Genomic DNA, 24,532 nt, shown 5'->3' on the forward strand with positions numbered 1-24,532 from the left:
TTAACTCGATATTAATGACGACGTCGTGTGAACGGATACAGCGTTAAATCGGTATATCGGCCATTAAACCGATTTAAAGTCGCAGTGTAGACCTGGCCTAAGTGTTGGGCCTAGTGTGTGTGATATGATTTTGTTTTGCATTGTGTGACAAAGTCAAACCAGACAGCTGTAAGAGAGTTGTGGAAGGCAGGTATACTGTCCTTAGAATGGTAAAGTTCCTTTTCCCCATGAGCTGAAATGTTACCTCAGGTAAACTAGGGACAACTAAGTCCAAATAAGGGGTGCCTGTGACTGTGAAAAAACCCTTTTCTGGTACAAGAGAGGGAGGAGAGATGGGAGATTAAAGTGCACTGGGACAAAAGGCTTCTCCTGAGTACAAAGCTGCTCTCCTCCATATATGGGAAGCAACCACTCTAATGGACTGTTTGGAGAAGGATTGGCACACAGTGCCTTCATAACAAGACAACACCCCAGAAAGGGGGGAGAGAAAGGTATTCCCTTTTTTGTGTTATGAACTTTTCTTTTTATTTGGCTGAAAAGTACTCCCTGGACCTACCCTGAGGCCCACCTTGTAAATATGGAAGAATAAAAAGCCAAGTGAGGAATAAAAACTCTCCAGAGTGGGTCTAATTTACTTCAAGCTCCCCCACTGCCAGAGGGAGAAATGCCATGCCCAGCAAGGAGAAGGAGGTGCCTTTGCAAAACTGTAACTATTTGTTTCCATCACTCTCCCTTGTTTTTAGTGGAATCTCTATTCTCTCTTAAATAAACCTTTTGTTTTATTATAAATGCTCTCAAGCGCTGTGAATTATCCAGAAGTAGTGATTTAAGGCAGTGGCTCTTAATCAGTGATATCTGTAACCCTGGAATTGTGCAAAGGTCCAGGGGTACATCAACTCATCTAGATATGTGCCAAGTTTTTACAACAGGCTACATAAAAAGTACTAGTGAAGTCAGTACAAACTAAAATATCATGACAAGACAACAACTTGTTTAGACTGCTGTATATACTATATGCAGAAATGTAAGTATATTATTTATATTCCAGTTGATGTATTTTATAATTATGTAGTAAAAATGAGAATAATCAAATTTTCAGTAATAGTGTGCTGTGACACTTTTGTATTTTTGTGTCTGATTTTGTAAGTAAGTAGTTTTTAAGTGAGGTGTAACTTGCGGGTACTGTGATGGAGCACCTCCCCCACACTGGCCTGTCAGGGGTTAATAGAGTCCTACGATGGCTGCACAAAAAGCAGCCAATAATGGCCAGGAAGGCCCATATAAGAGGAGCTGCAGGGCAGAGCAAGTTCAGTTGCTCCTTTGCGCTCAAAGAGGGAGACCTTACTGTTTTGTAGGAGGAGGAAAGCTAGCACCTTGGACAGAGCAGGAGTGAGAGTGAGCTCCTGGCTGACTGCTAAGATGGCATGCTGAGGCCCTGAGATAAGGGTGGAGAAGGTACTGGGGCTGTGGGGAAATGGCCCAGTGAAGTAGACTGAGAGGTTGGAGGCCATGCAGTGCGTTGCTGCCATTTACAGGGTCCCTGCGCTGGGACCTCGAGTAATGGCCAGGCCTAGGTTCCCCCTCATTCCCACTTACCGCTCAGGAAGTGCTGGACCACTGGACTGCAGTACATTCCCCCGGAAAGGGGGAGCACAAAGTGTGGCACAGTTGGAGGGCTGTGTCCTGAAGAGGACGCCGCGGTCTCTGGAGCAACATGGGTCCAGGACTGGAAATGATGGTAGGCGAGACACCACCGAGAGTTGGCATACTGATCTGTGGAGCTGATCTACAGAATGACCAGCAGAAGGCGCTAGTGTGGTGAGTCACACCCTGTCACAGGTATGCAAGACACATCAGATACCTGAAAGGGGTACAGTAGTAGTCTGGAAACGGTGAGAGCCACTACTAAACAGGGATACACTGTTCATTTGGGAGCAGAGGATCTGTGAGTAGCCAGTGTTAGGGGCTGGATGTCACAGCAGAATGCTTCAAGGGGACTCAGGGACTGGACTGCACCTATTGTTAACCTGCAAGGTAAAGACAAGGCTGGGATAGCCTGGAGGAGAGTGCTTGAGGGGCTGACATGTTGGTGGCATTAGAGAGCTAACACCCAGACTCCCTCACAGTAGAGGCAACTAGCACAGTAAGGGCATGTCTACACTACCTTCCAGATCGGCAGGTAGTGATCGATCTATCGGGGATCAATTTATCGCGTGTAGACATGATAAATCGATCCCCGATCGCTCTCCCGTCGACTGCTGAACTCCAGCTCTGCGAAAGGCAGAAGCAAAGTCGACAGGGGAGCCACAGCCGTCAATCCCGCGCCGCGAGGACGCCAAGTAAGTCATTTTAATTCGATCTAAGATACGTCAACTTCAGTTATGCTATTCTCGTAGCTGAAGTTGCATATCTTAGATCAATTTCCCTCCCCTCCCCTCAAATCTCGCCCCCAGTGTAGACCAGGCCTCAGAGTCTAGCATATGGGCTCAATAGCCTGAAATAGAGACCCGAGGAGCAGCCATGGTTAGGGAGAAGGCTAAGCTGAACTCTGCTCTGTTATTGCTAATTTCTTTGTTAACAGAGTCAAACTGAAGGAAGGGTTGTGTGGACTTTATTTTAAAATAGATTGGAAAAGACTTAAAAGCTCAACAGAAGTTTTCAGTTATTTAAGAAAAACAATAATTACCAATGAAGAACCCAATAAGTAACAGAATGTGTGAGTAAGATAAACGTGGGGTCTTGGGGTTCTGGTTTTTACCACTGATTGATTTGCCAAAAAAAACTAACTTGACAATGCAGATTCTTGATCCCATCCTATCAAATCTCACTGTACATATAAGAAGAAACTTGTTAAGAAACTGTATGTGCTATAGAAAAAACCACTGGGTTGTATAAATATTTAAACACAATTTCTGTAGCATCAGACAGGTTAAAACTGTGAATGTACTAAAGAATTAAAATATAATTCACCCAAGTTTGCCATTAAATTGCAATGAAATGCAAAAATTAATAAGAGATACATGGTAAAGACTATATACTTTTTATAGCTGACTATTTGTATACTTTAGACAACATACTTAGGACCCGTCTTCACTACAAATACTACCAAGTTAGGGCACCCAGTTACTTAAATTTCTGACTTAATTACTCTACAAATGGAGCAGTGTGGTAGATAAGAGTGTAACTGTGTTTTGGAATTAGGTTAAATCTTTGGATATGTCCAAATTCCCTGAAATTGAGGTACAACGCTATAGTCATCTGAATGCACTTTGACAGTTGCTGTATATGCATCTCAATACTTGTAATTCTAATATTAATAAACTCTAGATTGAGAATATTTTTCAATTTTCCCCATTATTACAGACTTTTTAAAAGGTACAAAGAAAAGGGTTGGGATATATCCTATAAAATAAATATGAATAAAATGTCTGTTGTTACCATTCTACAACCTGCAATAGCTCCTACAAATCATCAGAACACTATGTTTGTATATAGAAAGCAGTGCAGTGTAAAATATGCTAAAAATCCCATTATCTTCTAAAATCCATTCTAAAAAATATCCATAAAATGTTCTTACAAAAATATACTGCTATATTGGATTAAGTACTGATTTTTTTTTTAAAAAAAGCAACTTGTAATAGATATGAAATGGTAATTAATATTTGATTTACAAAGCCTACTTACCCGAACCTTCTCTTCTAATCTTCCTAAGCGTACATTCCCTTCTATTATTTTGTTTAGAACTCCATGCTTCTCACTTTCCAAGCATTTGGCCTGCAAACATAATAGGTAGATGAATGTAGGTTTTGTTTTCTGATATATGTAAGAAAAGGAGAAAGAGCACAATATTGTTTTAAAGTGCTGTTTTACCATCATGACACCTTTTTTGGGTATGAATGGCATTTACTATACAAGTCTATCATATACCTAACTTGAAAATGTCTTGCTGGCATTTCTAAAAGGAAGCATGTCTCACAAAGCCTACAGTTGCAGTTTTTGGAGAGAGGAGAGGCAGACCTAAGATGCTGATAAAATGGGCAATGTTATACGAAGAGACAGAATTACCCAAAAGGGACTTCTCTGAATATATTCTTTGTATTACCTTACACTGAGGCTGTCAAAAGACATCATAAATATTAGTAATTTCTCATTACTTTCTTGTATGGGAAGTATCTGTAAATATTATTTCCCTTTCTTGCATGCTCCACAAGCATTTCCATGCTATCATCCATCTTATCTGCTATGCTTGTAATGCCCTATTGAAACTTATTCACCAAGCCACTTCCTGTGCCACATTCAAATCTCTCTTACAGACCTATTTCTATGAAGACTACGACAAGCAAAAAAGAAACGTAACCAATCAATAGTAATTAAAAGGGGAAAGAACCAAACTATCAAAATGCATACATGCCTCATTACTGTCACTCTATCCTTCCCTTCCCTCTTCCCCCACACTGGTCTGTTTCTGACCTGCACTTGTGCAGTCATGTTAAATCAGGGTTGGACAGTTTTCTAGGCAGTGATTGTATCTGTGTCAATCCTTATGCCTTTTTTGAGTCTTGAGAAATAAGAATTCATAAGTTTCATCCACAACTATTGACAATAATATATGTCAAGTTTCTACACCACCTTTTAAAAAGATTTCTACAAACAAATCAATAAGTGAAATGTATCTTATTTTTCAAAGTGCTGTTTCTCAGAAGTGTCATGACTAATTAACCTCAAAATTCACCTCCTTACACCCTCTCCAGATTCTCCTCTGGCTAGAGATCAGATATATGGGATTCTAGGTACAAAGGATATTTTTTGATGGAGGCTGAGGGCAAAATCAGGCTTATATAATTGGGAAAAAAACAGCTAGAACCTTGACTATGGAATCACTACCCTTCCTTCAGAATACTTCTTCAGAGCTAGTCACACTAATTAGACTATACTGCTGTTATAATATTCATATACAGTACACACAACAAAAATGGTAGGAAAATGTGTTTTATTCAGTAGATGAAGGTTACTCACCTGTAACTAGAGTTCTGTGAGATGACCTGTGCACATTCACACTCATAGGTTTCTTCCAATCCTTCACATTCTCAGAGTGAGCACAAAAGTTGAAATGTGCACAAGCCATGCAAAGAGGAACCTATTTTTAAAATAATACTGGACAAGATCATCAGCTTATGTAAATTGGCACTGCTCTACTAAAATCACTTTTTATACAATCGTTTTAGGCTGAGACCTATATAGAGGAACATTTTTACCCCAGTTTTTACACCCTCTGAAAAATACAGATTTCTTATAAAAATGTTGACACATTGGTGGCACCAACCATGCCCCAAAACTCAGTGAAAATAACTAACTGTGGCAGTAGTTCATTATTGCTCTGAGAATAAAAAAAAATCCTGTGCACTCAGTTCATTGACTTCAAAAGGATTACTTGCTTTCATGCTCATATTTCATCCTGAGGGGAGTCTAAATGTCAGTGAACTGAGTTTGTAGTCGTATGTAACGTAAAGGCCTCCTATAATTTTCAGACTTAATATTTATTGCAAAACTACTGGAATAAATTAATAATATATGAGAAAAGCAGGAGATGCAGAAAAACAACTCCCTAGCACTCTACTAATTCTATATTTGTAGTGATTGGGCTTGAGTCATGCAGGATCTGGGCAAGCTTCTGCTAGTACAGATCTGGGGCCCAGTCCCCCGAGAGGGCTGTCCAATTGCATAAAGGATACATAACTTCTGCTACCTTGAGGAGTTAAAATCAGCCAGTACGGCCTTCTAAATCAGAAGTTCTCAAATTGGGGGTTGGGACCCCTCAAGGGGTCATGAAGCTATTATGTGGGGGCTCGCGAGATGTCAGCCTCCACCCCAAACCCTGCTTTGCCTCCAGCATTCATAATGGTGTTAAATATATAAAAACATGTTTTTAATTTATAAGGGGGGGTTGCACTCAGAGGCGTGCTATGTGAAAGGGGTCACCAGTAAAAAAAAAGAGAGAAAAAAAATTTTGAGAACCACTACTCTAAATGGTCAGTATTGGTTGGAAAACATTTGAGACTCCTTACTGGCACTTTGAACTGCTTGAACTGAGAAGAGCCCTTGAAATAGCAGGAGGTCAGGTCTGAAGTACAGAGATGCATGGGGAAGTAATGCATTGCCTTCATACTATATGGTTGGCTCAGTTCACTGTTATGAATCCATCACTTTTTTGTAAACACTAAGTTCACTCACAGATCTAAAAGAAAACAAAAAATTGAATAGACTGCAAATATGAAAAGATCTTAAACCCCTTAAGAAGATAAACTCTTAAATCCACTGACAGTATTCAAAAGAAAAATAACTGGGTTAGAATTAGTGATGCTTGACTACATGTGAAGTATACACATCACTCCTGTCTATTCCAGAGAAACAACTCCCTTCACAGAAAATCAAAACTCACCAGCATCACAAAAATATGAGCTTTGTGCTCCGTCACTGAATGACATTTTGACTTAGTATGTGGCACCTGCATCATAAAATAAAGGAATGTTTTTTGACAGCTAATACTGGATTATAGCTTACCACTATTACTCAGACAAAACTGTTTTAAATAATTTGTTACTACCCTTTTATATTACAATTTGATTTTTACTAGAATACTGGCCTGATCCTGCAAACAATAAAGCTAACTGTGTGTGTGTACTTGCAGGATTGGAGCCATCGGGCAAATGCTAGGGGGGAGCTTGTTTTCCCTTAGATTCCTCTACGCATTAATCTCTTCCTTTCTGTGTGTGGGAATGAGACAAGCTAGTGGAAATGTAACTCTTTGGACCATTACACACACTCATAACTGCTGAAGGAAATCTGCAAAACCATTAACCCAACCTCCAAATTACATTTGCTTTTCTGTAGCTCCTATTTGGCACTGTGGAATCGTCATTTCCAGCAGCACTGCTGGTGGAGGAAGTCTGGGAACCACAGCTCCAATGGAGCCACTCTTTCTGAATCAGAAGTGAATGCTAGGGATCCCAGAGCATAAAGGCATAGAGTTCTATTATTTGAGGGGATAGTGAATCAGCAGGAAAACTAGATAAGACCACTTTGTTTGTTCTATGGGTGAGCAAAGAGACCTGTCTCCATAATAGAACAATTTGAGGAAAAGTTTGCAAGGGAAACCTTTTTCCTCTCCCCAAAGGCTCTTCCATGGGAAGGAGCAATAGGGACCAAACAAATATTCATTGATTACAAGATTGCTTTCCTATTAACTGTTTGAATTGCTCTCATGTCAAATGTGATAAAACATCAGAAATTGTTTTTAGTATGGGCATTTTTCCTGCCACTCGAAGTATGATAAGTATCAAAACACTTTTTTTATGAAAGTGCCTGTAGGACACACACAATTGAATTACTGTAACCAAAGTAATATTTGTATGTGTAAATAAAACCACCTTTAATTTCACACATACAATTCCACTGGCCACCTTAAATTAACTATTAAATATTGTAGGGAGAAGTCTTCAGCTGTTAAGTAACCTTAAAGTTGATATCCAGACTTAGACTCAAATCAACTTTTCTACAGTGAATTTCATTGTCAGTTTTTGCTGCAGGCACAGAATTGTTCTCTAATTGTAACTGTAACTTTAATTCTTCAATTTATTAAGAAAATACATTTCCAATGCTTGTTTTTAAAATGTCAGCAGAACTTACAGGTGACCCAAAACGAGGGGAGGGGGAGGAAGTGACAGTTACGTCCATTTCATTATGTAGAAAGGGGCGTGGAAGGTTGCAAAGGGCCCTAGCAACTGTGAGAAGGGATCTTGAGAACTATCAAAGGGAGTAGTATCAAGCAACTGATCTCCCTAAGGGCTCTCATATGTAGGTCTCCACCTTGTGACTTCATATTGTTTAATGTCCATAGCTGGGGTCCTGTCACCAAGAATACTCTAACCTCAACGCCCAGTAATCTAAGAAGGGGCCTTTCCAGCTACTTTGTCTGTGTAGAGTTGTAGTTGTCTTAAAGGGTTGTGGAATGTGAGACAGTCTCTGGGCAGTAGGGGGTGAGGGGGAGAGAACTGTTACTGACCTTTTGTAACTGTTCTTTGAGATGTGTTGCTCCTATCCATTCCACGATAGGTGTGTTCACACCGCGTGCACTGTTGCCTGGGAATTTTCCCTTAGTGGTATCCACTGGGCTGGTTCTAGTGCCCTCTGAAGTCGTGCGCATATTCACTGGTATAAGGGGTGCTGCTGGGCCCACACCCCCTCAGTTCCTTCTTGCAGGTAGCTCCAACAGAAGGATAGGAGGGTGGGTCATGAAATGGACATGAGCCACACATCTCTAAGAACAAATGTTACAAAAGGTTAGTAATTGTTTCTTCTTCGAGTGCCTGCTCGTTTCCATTCCATGCAAGGTGATTCACAAGCAGTATCCCAGGAAATGGGCTCCGAGTTCATTGATGTGCTGCCTGCAACACTGCTCTCCCGAAACTGGCATTGTCACAGGCCTGTTGGGTGATGGCATAGTGGGATGCAAAAGTATGAACTGACGACCAGATTACGGCTCTGCAGATGTCCCGTATTGTTACCTGCACAAGGAACGCTGATGATGAAGCCTAGGTTCTTGTGGAATGTGTAGTAAAGATGGCCAGAGACAGAACATTCACCTGCTTGTAGCAAGCTCGTATACCAGCAGTTATCCAAGATGAGATTCTTTGGGTTGACACAGGTAGCCCTCTCATCCTTTCCACCATTGCTACAAAGAGTTGTGTGGACTTATGGAAGGGCTTAATTTTCTCAATATAAAAGGCCCACCTAACATCCAATGTATGAAGCTGATGTTCCTCTAAGCTTTCGTGAGGCTTTAGAAAAATGACCTGGTTGTTGTGGAACTGTGACACCATCTTTGGTAGGAAGGCAGGATGAGGGTGCAGTTGGACCTTGTCCTTGAACACCATCTAAGATGATTCTGATGTAAGGGCCTTGATCAGAGACCCTTCTGGCCGAGGTGATTGCCACCATAAAGACCTTCCAGGAGAGAAGCAGGAGGGAGCACGATGCTAACAGCTCGAAGGGGGGGGGGGTCAGTGAGCCTCGACAGGACCGGGTTTAAAGTCCTGGGGGAGTTGGTTCGCAAACCTAAGGGTAGTCTTTCCAGCCCTTAGAGAAGCTGGACCATCATCTCATGAGAGAATAATGATCTGCCATCCACTGGAGGGTGGAAGGCTGAGATGGCTGCCAAATGAACTCTAATAGATGAGAGTGCCAGGCCTTGCTGCTTTACGTGGAAAACACAGTCCAAGATAGACTGAAGAGAAGAACAGGATGGAGAGAGATCCCATTCGGAGGCCCAGCAAGTGAAACGTTTCTACGTAGCCAAGTAGGAAGCCCTGGTGAAAGGCTTTCTACTACTTAGAAAGACCTGTCAAACCTGTTCTGAGCAGGCCAAGGGGGCGATTTCAGATTTTGGGAGGAGAAGCAACTTTAACTATGATTTAAGGGGCTACTTAGGCATCCGAAAACGCTAGGTTTTTTTTGCAGATGATAACTTGGAAAAATAGCCAGAAGGAGCAAAGTATCTAATTCCTATATAAAGAAAGAAAGAGAAAAAAAATATATATATATATATACATATATATAAACACTAATTAAAGATACATTTTAAAGTTTTATATGTAAGTTTGGAACAATCAGCAGATAATACAGCAAGATAGCGACAATCCCCAGCCTTGAGGTATCAGTTTTGGAGCCCTGACACAGATATCAGATACACAAGTTTGGATGTTAGCAGCATGGATCTATACAAACAAATTTTGGCAGCCAAATCTTACAAATTGTTCAGAATGGCTTGGGTTTATGTTCACTGAAGGGCTTATACAAATAGTTACAATAAATACAAAGGATTAAATTGGAAGGAGATTTCTAGTGTGTTGCTGTAAGGACTGGTGAGAGTAAACATCACTGCTATGAAATTCACAGATGATACTCAAGCTTGCGAGACTCTGCCGTCCCCTCAGAAATGTACAAGTGAAGGTATAACAGGAGATATGAATACTTACCTGCTGGAAGAGAAGGAGATACAGCAGACAGCTCCAAAATGGCTGCTTGAGGGCAGCAGTTGAGGGGACACAGCTTCTCAAAAAGTATTCTGGGAAAAGGTCCTAGAAAAGTGCAATCCCACTCTGGGAAGATTTGGTAAAATCCAGGCATTCACAGAGGAATCAGTGTTTCTGTATCACAGTCTATAGACCTGACCCAGTGTAGGCAAAAAAACAGTGTAGGCAAAAGAGAGATTCCCACAGACTAGTGGCACTAAATGGCAAAATAAATGGCCACACTGGGGTACTGCTAATTCACTACAAAATTAGAGATTTGGAAAAAAATTGTGAACGTTTTAAGTGTAACAAACAATATTTGTGGTGGTGATAACACACATTTGTTTCTTCGCAGCAGGAAAAGATTACAGGTGGTCTATTCTGAAGTGCTGCTCTTGCAGACTGAAACGTCCAAAGCTGGCTGTCTGTGAGGATAATTTATCCCCTGAATATGCCTGAAGCAGCATCACTCTCCCCATCTGAGCAGCCTCCTATCGATTGGTGTCACAAAGGGCTTGCCTTACAAGCAAAAGGCCTTTTTTTACATGTTGACATGTGAAGGTGAGGGGCAGATCATGATGAAATCTGCAGCATCTTCCACCCTAAGCATAAATTTTAAGAGCTTCCTTCCTCCCATCACTTCCTGAGCATGTTTATTTCAGGAATGAAAAAGTGCTGCAGAAGCTCCCAGCCCCGCTATTGGCTCTACCAGATACACCCTTGCATTCTTATTTGCTGAGCAAAGAATAGGCCAGTGAGGGGAAGTGGGGAGAGGAGCAAGCAACATGGATTAAGTGTTGTCTGTCAGGACCTGCACCACTTTGCCTGAGATCTGGGGAAGAAACACTTGGCTAACCAAGTAAATTTGTTAGTCTCTAAGGTGCCACAAGTACTCCTATTCTTTTTGCGGATACAGACTAACACAGCTACTACTCTGAAACAAGTTCCCTGATGTTGATGTGCAGGGAGAGTTCTTGGGATCAGAGGCCCTGAGTCTTGAGGTTGTTGAGGTGGGCTCCCCACCCTAGGTCTAATGTGTCTGAGCCTAAGGCTACTAACAGTTATGGGGCAATAAAGGATACAGTTATGGGGCAATAAAGGATACCCCCTTCATTAATGATTTTGGGTCTTTCCACCAGTCCAGGGAAGCAAGGACCAGAGGCTGGACCATGAGTACTGAGTCTAAGTGGTAGAAGTCTGCTTGAGGAGTAAACTGATGCTAGCCACATCTGGAGGGGCCTGAGGCACAGACTTGTATATTGTACCATGTAAGTACATGCCACCGTATGTCCCAATAGCTTGAGACAGACCTGAGCACTTGTGATTGGGTGGACCGTGATCTTGGATATCAGATTTGACATGATCCAGAATCAGACATCCAGCAGAGAGGCCCTGGCTTGGATCAAGTCGAGAACTGCTCTGATCAATTCTACTCTCTGAACCATGACCAGAGTTGACTTTTGCTCATTTACCAGCAGGCCCAGCGCTCTGAAGGTAGCTTGGACTGTGCTGATGCTGTTCTGCACTTGGGCCTATGAGTGGCCTTTGATCAGCCAGTTGAGGTACAGGTAGACTCACCCTGTCGCCTGAGGTAGGCTGCTATGACCGCCATACAGTTCCTGAAGGCCCGGGGCTGCTAGTAGGCCAAAGAGTAAAACAGTGAATTGATAACGGTGTTGACCCACTACAAACCTCAGAAATCTTCTGTGGCCATGGAAGATAGAGATGTGAAAATAAGCATCCTTTAAGTCAAGGACAGAGTACCAGTCTACTGGATCCAGGAAGAGAATGATGGAGGCCAGGGAGATCATGTGGAACCTCAGTTTCTTGAGATATCTTTTGAGGCAACATAGGTCCAAAATGGGCCAGAGGCCCCCTTTTCGGCCTTCAGGATTAGGAAATACTGGGAGTAGAATCCTTTCCCTCTCAAGTCTTGAAGAATTTCCTCCACAGCCCCCACACATAGAAGGGATTGCACCTCTGGACAAGGAGAAGGGTCCCTGAAGAGGCATGGGGTGGGAGAGGTGCAAAGAAACTGCAAGGTATAACTGGTTGTCATTGTGTGCAGGACCCAATGATCTGACATTATGAACTATCATGCAGGGCTGAAGAGCAATAGACAGTCCGAAAATAAAAGGGGAGACTGATTTGAGATGTGACTGGTACTGTGCCCTCAGGCACACCTTCAAAAGGCATGCATTGGCCCGCCCAAGTATCTGTGAGATCCTCACTGGGAGGCTGACGTTGGACAGGAGAGGTTGGCGCCATTTGTAACCTCTCCCTTTTCTCTTGTAGGGCTCCTGTCTTGGAGGTGTAGAGAACCAAGGAGGCTGCTAGGGCCTGAAGTGCTTCCTGGAAGCTGATGGGGTATAAAGGCCTAAGGACTGCAGGGTGGCCCTCGAGTCCTTCAGGACATCCAGCCTCATGTCTGTCTGTTCCAAAAAAAAGAGCAGCTTTCAAAGGGGAGGTTCTGGACAGATTGTTGGACCTCTTCTGGGAGTTCACAGGACTGGAGCCAAGAACCACCTCATGGTGATGGCTGAGGGCATTGTCCTGACTGCCCAGATCCGCACCCAGAACTGCCTGATTGGAGATCCTGGCTACATTCTTACCCTCTTTCAGGAGGGCAGTGAACTCCCGCCTCAACTCATGTGGCAGTGAGTCTTTAAATGTATATGCAGAGTCCCAAAGATTAAAATTGTATCTCCTCAGCAATGTCTGCTGGTTGAAGATACATAGCTGAAGGCTACTCATTGAATAAACTTTCCCTCCGAAAGATCTAGTCTGTTTGCGTCTTTGTTTCAGGGTAGCGCTTAACTGGCTCTGCCTGTCCCATTCATTCGCTGTAGTGACCATCAGGGTCCCTGGGGATGGGGTGCTGCAAGTTCAGGTATTCAAACCCACTCGCCAGTACACAGTACTTTTTCTCTGCCCTCTTTGAGATGGGAGGGCAGAGAAGGAGTTTTCCACAGGGCTTTGACTGCTCCCATCATTGCCTCACTGATGGGCAAGGCCATGGTGGAGGGTGCTGGCATCCAGGATGTCAATGAAACTGTGTGCTGACTCTTTGAGCTCTTCTATCTCTAGACCCAGGTTTGCCATGACCTGTTTGAAAAGGTCCTGATGGAACCTGAAATAATCTTGCAGAAACAGGCTACTGGGCCCTGCAACAGTCTTGTCAGAGGAGGAGGCAGCTTGCACCAGAGGAGAGGGTTCTTTCTCTTCTTCCACTTCAACCCTGACCACTGGAGTCATCTCCTGGATGTTGGCACTTGGATAGGTGCCAGAGTCGGGATCTGGTGCCAAGTAGGAAGGAGTGATAGTCTGTTTCTCCAAAGCTACCGTATAGAGCTATGCACAGATACAAAATTTGTATCTGCATCTGATCCGCAAAAATGACCCACCGATTTCAAGCTGATATCTGCAGATCTGCAGAGCTGTATGAATAAGAGCAGCAGGAGGAGGGGTCCCACATTGCGGGAAACCCTGAGGGTTACGGTATGGCCACTGCTTCAGCCAGAGACCTGCTGGACAGGTACTGGCACCAAAGTCCGGTGGCACGTAGGTTGGATATTGGTGATATGCCCTGGGTGGAGCAAAAGATTCTCCTTCGGACTCTGGAGAGGAGTCTTTTCTCAGGGACCATGGCTGGATCTGTACCCACTTCTGTCTCCACATGATTCTGGGATTATGAGGAACGCCAAAGAGTCCATGACCGTGTTGCCAGGATCATGGTAGGCTTATCCTAGAGAGAGCCAGGATTGCCTGGGAAGGAGCCCAATGCTTCCAGTTGCTTGGGCTAGCAAGTGCCCCCTTGGAGTCAACGAGATTGGAAGAGAGACGACGTTATTCACCACTTGGAAAGCCTCCAGGGCCAAGGGGACCGTTGGACTGCTGGCACTGCAGCAGCTTTCAGGGTCAGCAGAGGATCTCGCACTAGACTCAAAGCTCTAGGTAGAGTTGACAGTGCCATCTCTGGCTCAGGGGAGGCAGAATGGGCCGGCACACTGACTTGTTCCTCTTCTGCACCAGCGAGCGCCCTCTCTTGGTGCGCTGCTTTTGTGCTTCTTCCTTGGCACCAGAGATGGAGAACGGTGCCAGAAAGAATATGGTGCCAAGGAAGCACTTCACATAGATATCAAAGTGCCTGGTACCAATTCGGAGCAGCTCTGCTACGAGACAGGTCAGACAGCTGTCAGCCTCTATAAGGAAAGCCATTAGCCTAATGTCCCAGTCTTTTTTTTTCTTTTTTTTTTTTGGTGCAAGGTCTCAAGTGCCTACAGATCTGGCACTTTGTGGGAAACCCAAGTAAAGGACAGACACTTTAAACAGCTGGTGTGTGGGTCACTCACTGACATATGTTTGCCGCAAGAAGCCCTGAGAACCCTGGGGCAAAGAGTCTCTCAATGACAGGGGCTAATTATTCACACTACTATATTCTTTAACAATAAGAACTATACACGCTAACTACAATAACTACAAACAGAGAAGAGTCCAACCACGGTTAAAGAACCCTTGCCACAGCAAAAAGGATCATTCCAGTAACCATCATGGGCAGTAAGAAGGAACTAAGAGGATACAGGGCCAGTGACACCCCTTACACCGGTGCATATGCGCATGACTCCAGAAGGCACTAGAGCCGGCCCAACGGATATCACTACGGGAAAAATCTCCAGCAACAGTGGATACATCACGCAAACACCTAGCCTGGAATGGTCATGAGCAAGTAGTCAAAGAATATCTTGGTTCCAATTCATAAAGAACATTTTAGAGTACAATCAGAACTTAATTCTGTTGTGAAGTATATGGAGTTAAAAAAAATAAAAGGAATGATGTATTTTGGGAACCAGACTGCAAAATTGGCTAACCAGACCGTGGAAAAATTGGGATGGGGGCGGGGACAATAGGAGCCTATATAAGAAAACGCCGCAAATATTGGGACTGTCCCTATAAAATCAGGAAATCTGGTCATCCCTAGATGTATTCACACTAGTCTTTCTTGCATATCAGGTGCACTGCTGCAAATCACATCTAGTTTGTGCAATGACAGAGGCTGTATCAGTTTTATTGGTGCAGTAATCTAGCTCCGAAGTGGCTAGGCCCTTTCTGAATAGAGGGGGCAGAGTTTCTTGGCCAAATTGAAAATGAAAGGCAGCATTCTTGTTTGAACTGCACATTCCCACTCCTGGGATGCACCAAGAATGTGAGCTGCACTGCCAACACATCCTATGAATGTGAATGGACAGAGTCAACCTCTAAGAACTCTGGTGACAGGTTAATGTCCCTATCATTGTGGCAATCTCTATATCCAGGTGTAGAAACAAGCCCAGCATGACACTGAGACTTGTCACCAGATAATCTGTGGTGTGCTGCCTTCAGAATACTGATAGGTTTTATAGTGTTTTTCCCTTTCTGCTAACCACCTTTTTTCCTGAGTTAAATTTGAGCCAACTACTTTTAATCTCTGATCATCTCTTCCAGGAATTAGGAAATCTATGTAACAAGGAGTTAGGTTTGGATAGAAGAGTAGTTGTACTGAGAAAATCGGCTAGGATGACTGTCATTTTAGTTTTCTTTATTGGGTTGATGTTATGTTCTTTACTTTCGGAACAAAAATCATCAGGAGCTCTCCACGACCGTTAGAGTCCTAATGCTTATCAAGTTTTCAGGGTTTTCAGGGTCTTGCCCAGAGCTGGACTACACAGGCCACCTGGACACCGGTCATCTAGAGTGCCATATTAGCTTTTATTCATTTCATAGATCGTTTGTTCAGAAATATAGTTTCTTTAACAATGCCTCAGAGTTAAAACACACTAAATCCAATTGAGGGGGAAGAGAGGAGGTTTGGATGAACACCAGTGTCTTGATTTTTCTAAACTGAGCATATACAAATGAGCACAAATTTCTGCTACTTTAAAAGTAAATGGCTAGTGAAATGCGTAACTGTCCAGAAATTATGCTGTATGTGAAAAGTAGGTGCACAGTTGCATGCACATTTTGTGGGTTCATCTCCATGTGCACAGTTTACAAAACTGGGCCCATCAAGTCCTTGATTGGGATAATTCAACACTCTGACTAACTGTACACTGTTACAGTCCCCCACTCTCACTCTAATTAAGTCTGTTATATTATTTCTAATCATAGTCCCTGGGATTATTACAGTTGCTTTTAAACACTAATCTATTAAAATCTCTTCTTTTGCTCTTTCTATCCACGTGCTCAAATCTGTTTACACACCTAAAACAGTGATCTCCAACCTTTTTACACCCAAGATCACTTTTTGAATTTAAGGGCAACTCAGGATCTACCCCACCCCTTCCCCGAGGCCCTGCCCCGCTCACTCCATTTCCCCCCTCCCACCGTCACCCACTCTTCCCCCACCCTCACTCACTTTCACCAGGCTGCGGTTGGGGTTCAGGAGGGGTGTGGACTCTAGGATGGGGCCAAGGAGTTCACAGTGTGGGAGGGGGCTCTGGGCTGAGCATGGGGCAGGGAGTTGGGGTGCAGGAGGGAGTGAAGGGTAAAAGCTTGTGGGAGGGAGTTTGGGTGCAAGAGGGGGCTCCGGGCTGGGGCTGAGTGTTGGGCTGCAGGAGGGGGTATGGGGTGCTGGCTCCTGAGGGGGCTCAGGGCTGGGGTGCAGCCTCCCGCCAGGCAGCACTTATCTCAGGTGGCTCACTTATCTCAGACTCCCTGCCTGCCCGAGCCCCACGCTGCTCCCAGAAGGGGCCAACATGCCCCTTTGGCCCAAAGGAGCAGGGGGACATGGCTCCGCGCACTGCCCCTCTCTGCAGTCACTGCTCCAACAGCTCCCATTGGCCACAGTTCCCCATTCTGGGTCAATAGGAGCGGCGGGGGAGGTGCTCGCAGGCAAGAGCACTGCGTGGACACCCCTCCTCCCTGGAGCTGCGGGGGCATGCTGGCCACTTTCGGGAGCGGCATGACCAGGGCAGGCAGGGAGCCTGCCTTAGCACAGCCCCGCTGCACCACCGGAGATTGTGATCGATTGGGAGAGTCTCTAGGATCAACCAGTCCATCACGATTGACAGGTTGGTGACCACTGATATAAACCATTACATTTTGAAATATTAATCCTCATTGTTAGTTGTTTTCTTTTTTTCATAATAAAACAAGGAAACCTGAAATATCCCTAAATAATTTACCAAATGTATAAGATGGTCACGTTCCTGAGTTATATTCTCTGCCAAGCTAATAAGATTTGCTAAGTACTGATGAGCTGCCACTTCCTTTTCCATTGCTTCATCCAACTGCTGTTTCAGAAGACATATTTTCTTCTGTGATTTCCTACAAAATATAAAGATAAAAACAGGAAAATCTTATTTTTAAGCACTAAACTACTATATAACAATTTTAAAACATTGTTTTTGTGCATACATTAGCTTTTAAACGGTACTGTCTTACGAGTCAAATCACATGTAAGGAAAGATTCTGAAACAAGATGATTTTAAATATAAAAGGTCAATAATCTAACCGTAGTACATTAAAAAAAAATCACACATCATCTTTGTCAGTTTACAGGAAGACCAAACCTCTATATCCTCTAATTTTTGTCTGTTTTGTTTCAAGCAATGATTACTACTGAACTATCTGAATGACTAGCAGCAAATAGAAAGTTTTCATTGTAACATACTACATGGATATAAAAAGATGCTCCTGGAATGATAAATATTTTAAAAAATTCTTGTTCACTGAAATATTTTTATCTCATAGGTATCATATAAAAGAAGTTTGTTCAGTATGGAACAATAAACGCTCCCATAACATTGAATAATTTACCAGTGTTTGTTATTCATTAACTCATCATATGCAATCTGACAATTTATCTACTTTTATCAAAGACCTAAAAAAATAATCAAATATTTTTTCAGATATGAACTGGCTCAGGATGCCTGGGTTACCACAAGCATCATGGCCTGTGACGACCTTGTATTCTTTCCTGATTTGATGGAGCATGTGATCATAACAAATTATCATTCCAAGAAATATCCTGTGATGCATGATAGCTAGAAATTCATGCTGCACACCGTGCAATACAAGGGTAATCCAGCATTATAATAATTACAACACTTTTTTTTAGCTGATGGTTCAAAAAATATGAACATTTCAAAATAACATTATTCCGATCATATTTTTGCATGTTCTGTTGTGCTTGTAAAAAGCATCGCGGCATGAGACCCAGCATATCTGACCCATACTTTGTCTTGCATATTTTTCCTAAATTCATTTGTTCACATCTTGGAGATTTTATTATTTTCCTAGGTTCTCTGACATTCTGTCCAGTTCATTACACACAGTCCACCGCAATAGTCTACTATAAGTTGATGATACACATATACTTTTGTTGTTTTTTATAGTTCTGCATAATACCTGCTGCACTGAAGTAGGTACTTAAATTCTATGACAATATTCCCTTTTTACTTGTGAAATGTTTGAATATTGGGCTTAATTTCTAGCTTCACAATATGCCTACAATTACTGTGATTGCTTACCTGAATCAGATAATTGGCTAATTATAATTTTCACATGCATTTTCTCAGTGCAGTCAGGTAATTGTACATGAAAATTATACAGTTATTTGGCTAACATATTAAACATCAGGCCTGTATAGGTAATACAGAAGTTAAATCATATTTCACTGGAAAGACAAATAAATTTTAGAGAATATACTTAATTGGCATCAATAAGACTTTGTGTGTCTGGAGAGGGCTGTAGGAGTCGTGGGCCAACAATATTTTTTCAGTGAGATATTACTTTGTTTTTTAAAATGTTAGTGTCGGTGGAAGGAGATATCCAAATGAAGAAGAAAAGGAAATAGATAAACCTATTTGTCTTTTGTGCCATTTTCAGCTCAGCTTCCAGGATCTTGTTTTCAGCAACTAGGTCATTCTTCTCTAAGAGCAGGCTCTTTTTCTGTGCTTGCAATGATGCTAGCCTTTCCATTAGATCTTCCATCTCAGCACTTTGCTTTTCCTGTTCCTGTTGTAACTGACTGCAGAAAAAGACAACATAAAATGGGTATCAAAGATCTACTTCACTGAGAAAATGGACAAGTTACATATTTGACAGTATATTATTGTTTAGCTTACATTTTACTTAGGTGTCAAAGATACACGTTAAAAACTTTGCTACAAGTCAAATGGCCAACAAAGCATAATGCCAATGCAATTACTCAATGGAAAGACGTGTACTGGCAACCCTGCTCTAAATAGGATTTATGTGTATGCTATATAGTCAAAATGTATCCTCTTCTTGGTATTTGGTTTTACTGGTAAATCAAATAACCACCACTAAAACTGCATGACCAGCAGTGCAGAAACCATGTCAATGGATTACTCTCAAAGGTAAAAACATGCTATGCCAAGAGATTAACACATTTCCATCATACCTAGTCTTGAGCAAAAATAACTCAGCTGAATGTCATAAAACGTAATTAATTAAGTTCTAGACAACCTGAGATAGAAAGTTAACATTCTCTCTTAAATATGTCCTTTAAAACTCAAATAATGCCACAAAATATCACAGGCCATCAAGCAATGAACATATTTTCATGGTGGAGGCAGGAGGTAGTAAAACAGTTCTCGGTTCATTAAAATAGCTTAGCATGCATTTTTATGAGAAACTGAGATACATAAATTTAAAACACACTGATGGTTAGTTAGCTATAATTCACTTTAAACTACAAGACATTGAAGGGATTAAAAGTTCTGATATATTTCATTTTTATGATTAAAAACTAAATCTTACTGAATGGAAAGAGAAGAAATGTTTCTGCACCAGAAGAAAAAAGTAAAAGCTTTTTACTTTTCACCAGAGGCTTGTTTGATTCAGACATGTTGTTTGATCAGACTGGATTTATCAAAGTGATGTGCTCCTAGGACCTGTTAAGTTTATCTGTATCTTTCCCCTAGAGTATGGGTTGGCAACCTGAAATATTATAAACTGTTGGGCATGACATGTTTATTGCTAACTTTTGTTTATTCTTTATGTGGTATCTTGCTAGACTTTCAAGATTTTATAAATGGGGATGGACATTTACTTGACATATCAGATTTGTTTTTCCCAATCTGTTGTACTGTAGTGCTTGGCATTGCTTAGTGTTTTGTCCTGATCTCTCATATTTGAAATTGTGGAAAATGGAGAACAATAGTGTTTTCAGTTTGAGATCTGAGTACATTTTATACATTTGACACCAAAGAAGGGAACAAGAACTTGGAAACAATTCAGAAATAAGGAAAAGAGCTTCTAAGGTTATTACAAATGTTAATATGAATGATTTTATTTTCAATAAAGCAGTTTTCTTATAACAAAAAGACTTCGTATTTACAATACAAATTCTGCATCTTTGTGCTAGGGCATGAAAACCTAAGTTAAGCGAATTTTTAAAATGTAATCAAGCAATGGGAATAGTCAAAAATATATTAGAATTTTTAAATTCAGTTTTAATTGTCCATAGTGTTACCAGTAATGACATATGTTTTCTAAAAATATAATTTTTAAATGTTCCCCTTGGGAGGAATTTTTTTTGTTTGTTTGGCTAAGGTGCGTTTTTTGTTTTAGTTTACATGCTGTTTTATCTAGGTATAAATATCGGTGAAATCCTGGTTCTGTGAACTGAATAGCAAAATGCCCATTGATTTCAATGGAACCAGAATTTCCCCCTATGTTTTTATCAACCTACAAAATTAAGTTAACAGTTTTCTAAAATAGTATTTCTCTACCTTCTTTGTACTCTGCCAGCTACCTTAATAACATATGGATCTTGATGGAAAAGAACACTGGTGATTGGGTCCTGGTGCAGCAAAGGGATCTGTATGGGTATAAGAGCCTGCTCATGTGGATGCTTTGCAGGATCGGGGCCTTTCACACCACTTGTCTGTATACAGCAGGGTTAGGCAACCTATGGCATGTGTGCAAAAGGCAGCACACAAGCTGATTTTCAGTGGCACTCACACTGCCCGGGTCCTGGCGACCGGTCCGGGGGGTTCTGCATTTTAATTTAAATTTTAAATGAAGCTTCTTAAACATTTTGAAAACTTACTTACTTTACATACAACAATAGTTCAGTTATATATTATAGACTTAGAGAGAGAGACCTTCTAAAAAATTAAAATGTATTACCGGCATGCAAAACCTTAAATAAGAGTGAATAAATGAAGACTCGGCACACCACTTCTGAAAGGTTGCCGACGCCTGGTATATAGTATATATATACCCATACCTTCTTAATGCATTTACCAAAGCAACATGCTCCTCTGCTGTTACTCTGCCATTCAGATTTGCTTTCAGTTCTTCACATGTGGAGCATAAAGACTTCAGCTGCTTCTGATTCTCTGATATCTCCTCTTCCTGGCTCTGTTTCTTAGCTTCCAAAACCATTAGCTGTTTGGTCAATTTTGAAACTTCATGGGGAGTGAAAAAAAAACCGTTGACACAACAGAACTAATCCACAAATCAAGTCAAAATTCTAATTAAAACAATAGGACATAATTTAATAGCTGCATTAAGCACTGGACCAACTGTTGCTTGACTTGTCAAATTAAGTATTGCACTTTTATCCTATGGCTTCTGCTATCTGTCAAGCAGTTTAGCGAGATGCTAGTCTTATCCACAGTTAAGAACAAAGAGAAAATCCTTGTTCTATATCTGAATTTTCACTAACTTCTGCCTTGGCCAAAACTAAACCTCAACAAACCCACCTGAAATTCCATGTGTACGTTCTTATGGCAGGGCAGAGGGGGGGTTATTTGTTAGTTTCCTGGAAGATTTGAGGCAAACTGGAGAACTGTTTGGAGAGTGTGTGTGCGTATATACATGGGGTGGAACTACCAGCGGGCCACATAGCAGACATACAGACCAGCTACAAGTACCTTGGCGTCCCACAGTCACATGGAAACCACGATGAGGAGGCAAGGAAGACAGCAACATCCAAGTATCACCAAAGGATAAGACAGGTCCTGAAGAGCCAGCTCAGTGGGAAGAACAAGATCCACGACATCAACAGATACGCCCTGCCGGTCATCAGATACCCTGCCGGTATAGTGAGCTGGCCAAAGGAGGACATGGAGGCTGCCGATGTGAAGACCCGGAAGCTCCTCACAATGCACGGAGGTTTCCACCCCAAGTCCAACACCCAGAGACTGTATACCAGCCGGAAAGAAGGCGGGCGGGGCTTGGTGAGCGTCAAAGCCACTGTCCTGGATGAAACCCGGAACATCCAGGAGTACATCAGTAAGATGGCCCCCAAAGATGAGCTGCTGAGAGAATGCCTGAGGCAGCAGCAGACATGGGAGGAAGACCAAGCAGAAGAAGTGCCATGGCAAGACAAGACCCTGCATGGGATGTACCATCGACAGATAGCTGAGGTGGCTGACATTGGGAAATCCTACCAGTGGCTGGAAAGGGCTGGACTAAAAGACAGCACTGAGGCACTGATCATAGCAGCACAGGAACAGGCACTGAGCACCAGATCCATTGAAGCAGGGGTCTACCACACTAGAGAGGACCCAAGGTGCAGACTGTGCAGAGAGGCCTCAGAGACAGTCCAACACATAGTGGCAGGATGTAAGATGCAGGCAGGAACAGCATACACTGAACGGCACAACCAAGTGGCTGGCATTGTGTACAGGAACATCTGCACAGCGTATGGGCTAGACCCTCCCAAGACCAGATGGGAGATTCCACAGAAGGTTGTGGAGAATAGCAGGGCTAAGATTCTGTGGGACTTCCAGATCCAGACGGACAGGCAGGTACTGGCCAATCAACCAGACATCGTGGTAATAGACAAGGACCAGAAGACAGCGGTGGTGATAGATATAGCAGTGCCAAGTGACAGCAACATCAGGAAGAAGGAATATGAGAAGCTGGAGAAGTACCAGGGCCTGAAAGAGGAACTAGAGAGGATGTGGAAAGTGAAGGCCAAAGTGGTCCCAGTGGTGGTAGGAGCACTCGGGGCTGTGACTCCTAAGCTGGGTGAGTGGCTCCAACAGATCCCAGGAACAACATCAGAGCTCTCTGTCCAGAAGAGTGCAGTGCTAGGAACAGCTAAGATACTGCGCAGAACCCTCAAACTCCCAGGCCTCTGGTAGAGGACCCGAGGTTGAGGAAGACACATACCACCCATAGGGGTGAGAGGGGAATTTTTTATATATGTATAAAAAGCTGTTCACTTCTTGGATATTTCCTTGATGTATTTTGGCTCGTCACAACCCCAGAACAGTTTGGCCTAGAAACTTCAAATCAGTTTGAATCTGTTGGCCTTGGTGAGGACTGGTGCCTTTTTTAGTAGCTTTGAGTTACGGAATGAATGATATTTTTTTAAAATTTAAAAACACTTGCTATGAATATTAGCAGCCCTGTGGAGTTCCAAACTGTGCATGGGCCCTGATGGAAACTTCAAAAGTTTCATATGCCAGGTGCAGATTTTATACAGTTAGTACTGCAGCCCATGAGTTAAGACCTCTTCAATGTTCCCAGTATTCACAGAAACTTCCCAAGACTGTGGATTTCTGAAAGCCAATTCAAATAAAGCACAGAAGCCAAGGGACTTTAGGATTTTACTTTTCTCATCGTTCTCTGAGAAGTCAAGGGAGGAACACCTATATGGCCTCTAACTTCAGTAATATATACCCTGTAACAGAGGTGGGCAAACTATGGCCTGTGAGCCACATCCAGCCCGTGGCACAGTCCTGCCTGGCCCCTGAGCTCCCAGCCGGGGAGACTAGCCTCCGGCTCCTCCCCTGCTGTCTCCCCTTCCCCGCAGCCTCAGCTCCCTGCGCTGCCAGCGCTCTGACTGGCTCTGGCATGGCTGGCTCTGGCATGGTGCGGGATGGGAGGATCTGGGGGGCAGTCAGGGGACAGGGAGCGATTAGATGGGGCGGAGGTTGTGGGAGGCAAGATCAGGGAACTGGGAATGGGGGTGCTGGATAGGCGTGGGAGTCCCAGGGGCCTGTCAGGGGGTGAGAGTGTGGATTGGGGAAGTCAGGGGACAGGGAGAAGGGGGGATGGGTCAGAGGCTCACAGGGGGCAGTCAGGGGGATGGGAAGTGGGAGTGGGCAGATGGGAGCGGGGCAGGTTGTTTGGGGAGCCAAAGCCTTCCCTACCTGACCCTCCATATAGTTTTGCAACCCCGATGTGGCCCTCTGGCCAAAAAGTTTGCCCATCCCTGCCCTATAAGTGGTGAGTGTTACTTAAAATGTACATAGCCAAAAATTAATATCCTTTAATATCCTCAGGTAAATTACATGGTCATCTGTGTTCACCTACAAGATTCCTTCCTAGGTTCAAAGAATCTCAGTGACACATCCAAGTTGTGTTATACATGGCAAGTAGCTACTATACTAGGATACTTGTCACATCTTTGCAATCATACCTTCATTAGAAAATGTAGGGTTTGTGGGACACAGTTAAGATTTTTCTGAGTGCATTAAACTGAATTTCCATACTTT

General features: G+C 42.8%; 1 protein-coding gene across 1 annotated transcript in view; it reads right to left on the bottom strand.

The window, feature by feature from the left end:
- Positions 1 to 24,532, bottom strand: part of CEP89 (centrosomal protein 89) — a 133,081-nt gene that overhangs the window by 58,475 nt on the left and 50,074 nt on the right. The window contains exons 14-17 of the mRNA XM_075073627.1: positions 21,307 to 21,487; positions 18,910 to 19,077; positions 17,231 to 17,372; positions 3,685 to 3,774 (exon numbers count right to left, since the gene is read on the bottom strand). Of these exons, the coding sequence (XP_074929728.1) occupies positions 3,685 to 3,774; positions 17,231 to 17,372; positions 18,910 to 19,077; positions 21,307 to 21,487 (581 nt within the window). The remainder of the gene's footprint in view (positions 1 to 3,684; positions 3,775 to 17,230; positions 17,373 to 18,909; positions 19,078 to 21,306; positions 21,488 to 24,532) is intronic.

This window comes from Chelonoidis abingdonii, chromosome 19 (genome assembly GCF_003597395.2).
Source record: "Chelonoidis abingdonii isolate Lonesome George chromosome 19, CheloAbing_2.0, whole genome shotgun sequence".
NCBI lineage: Eukaryota > Metazoa > Chordata > Testudines > Testudinidae > Chelonoidis > Chelonoidis abingdonii.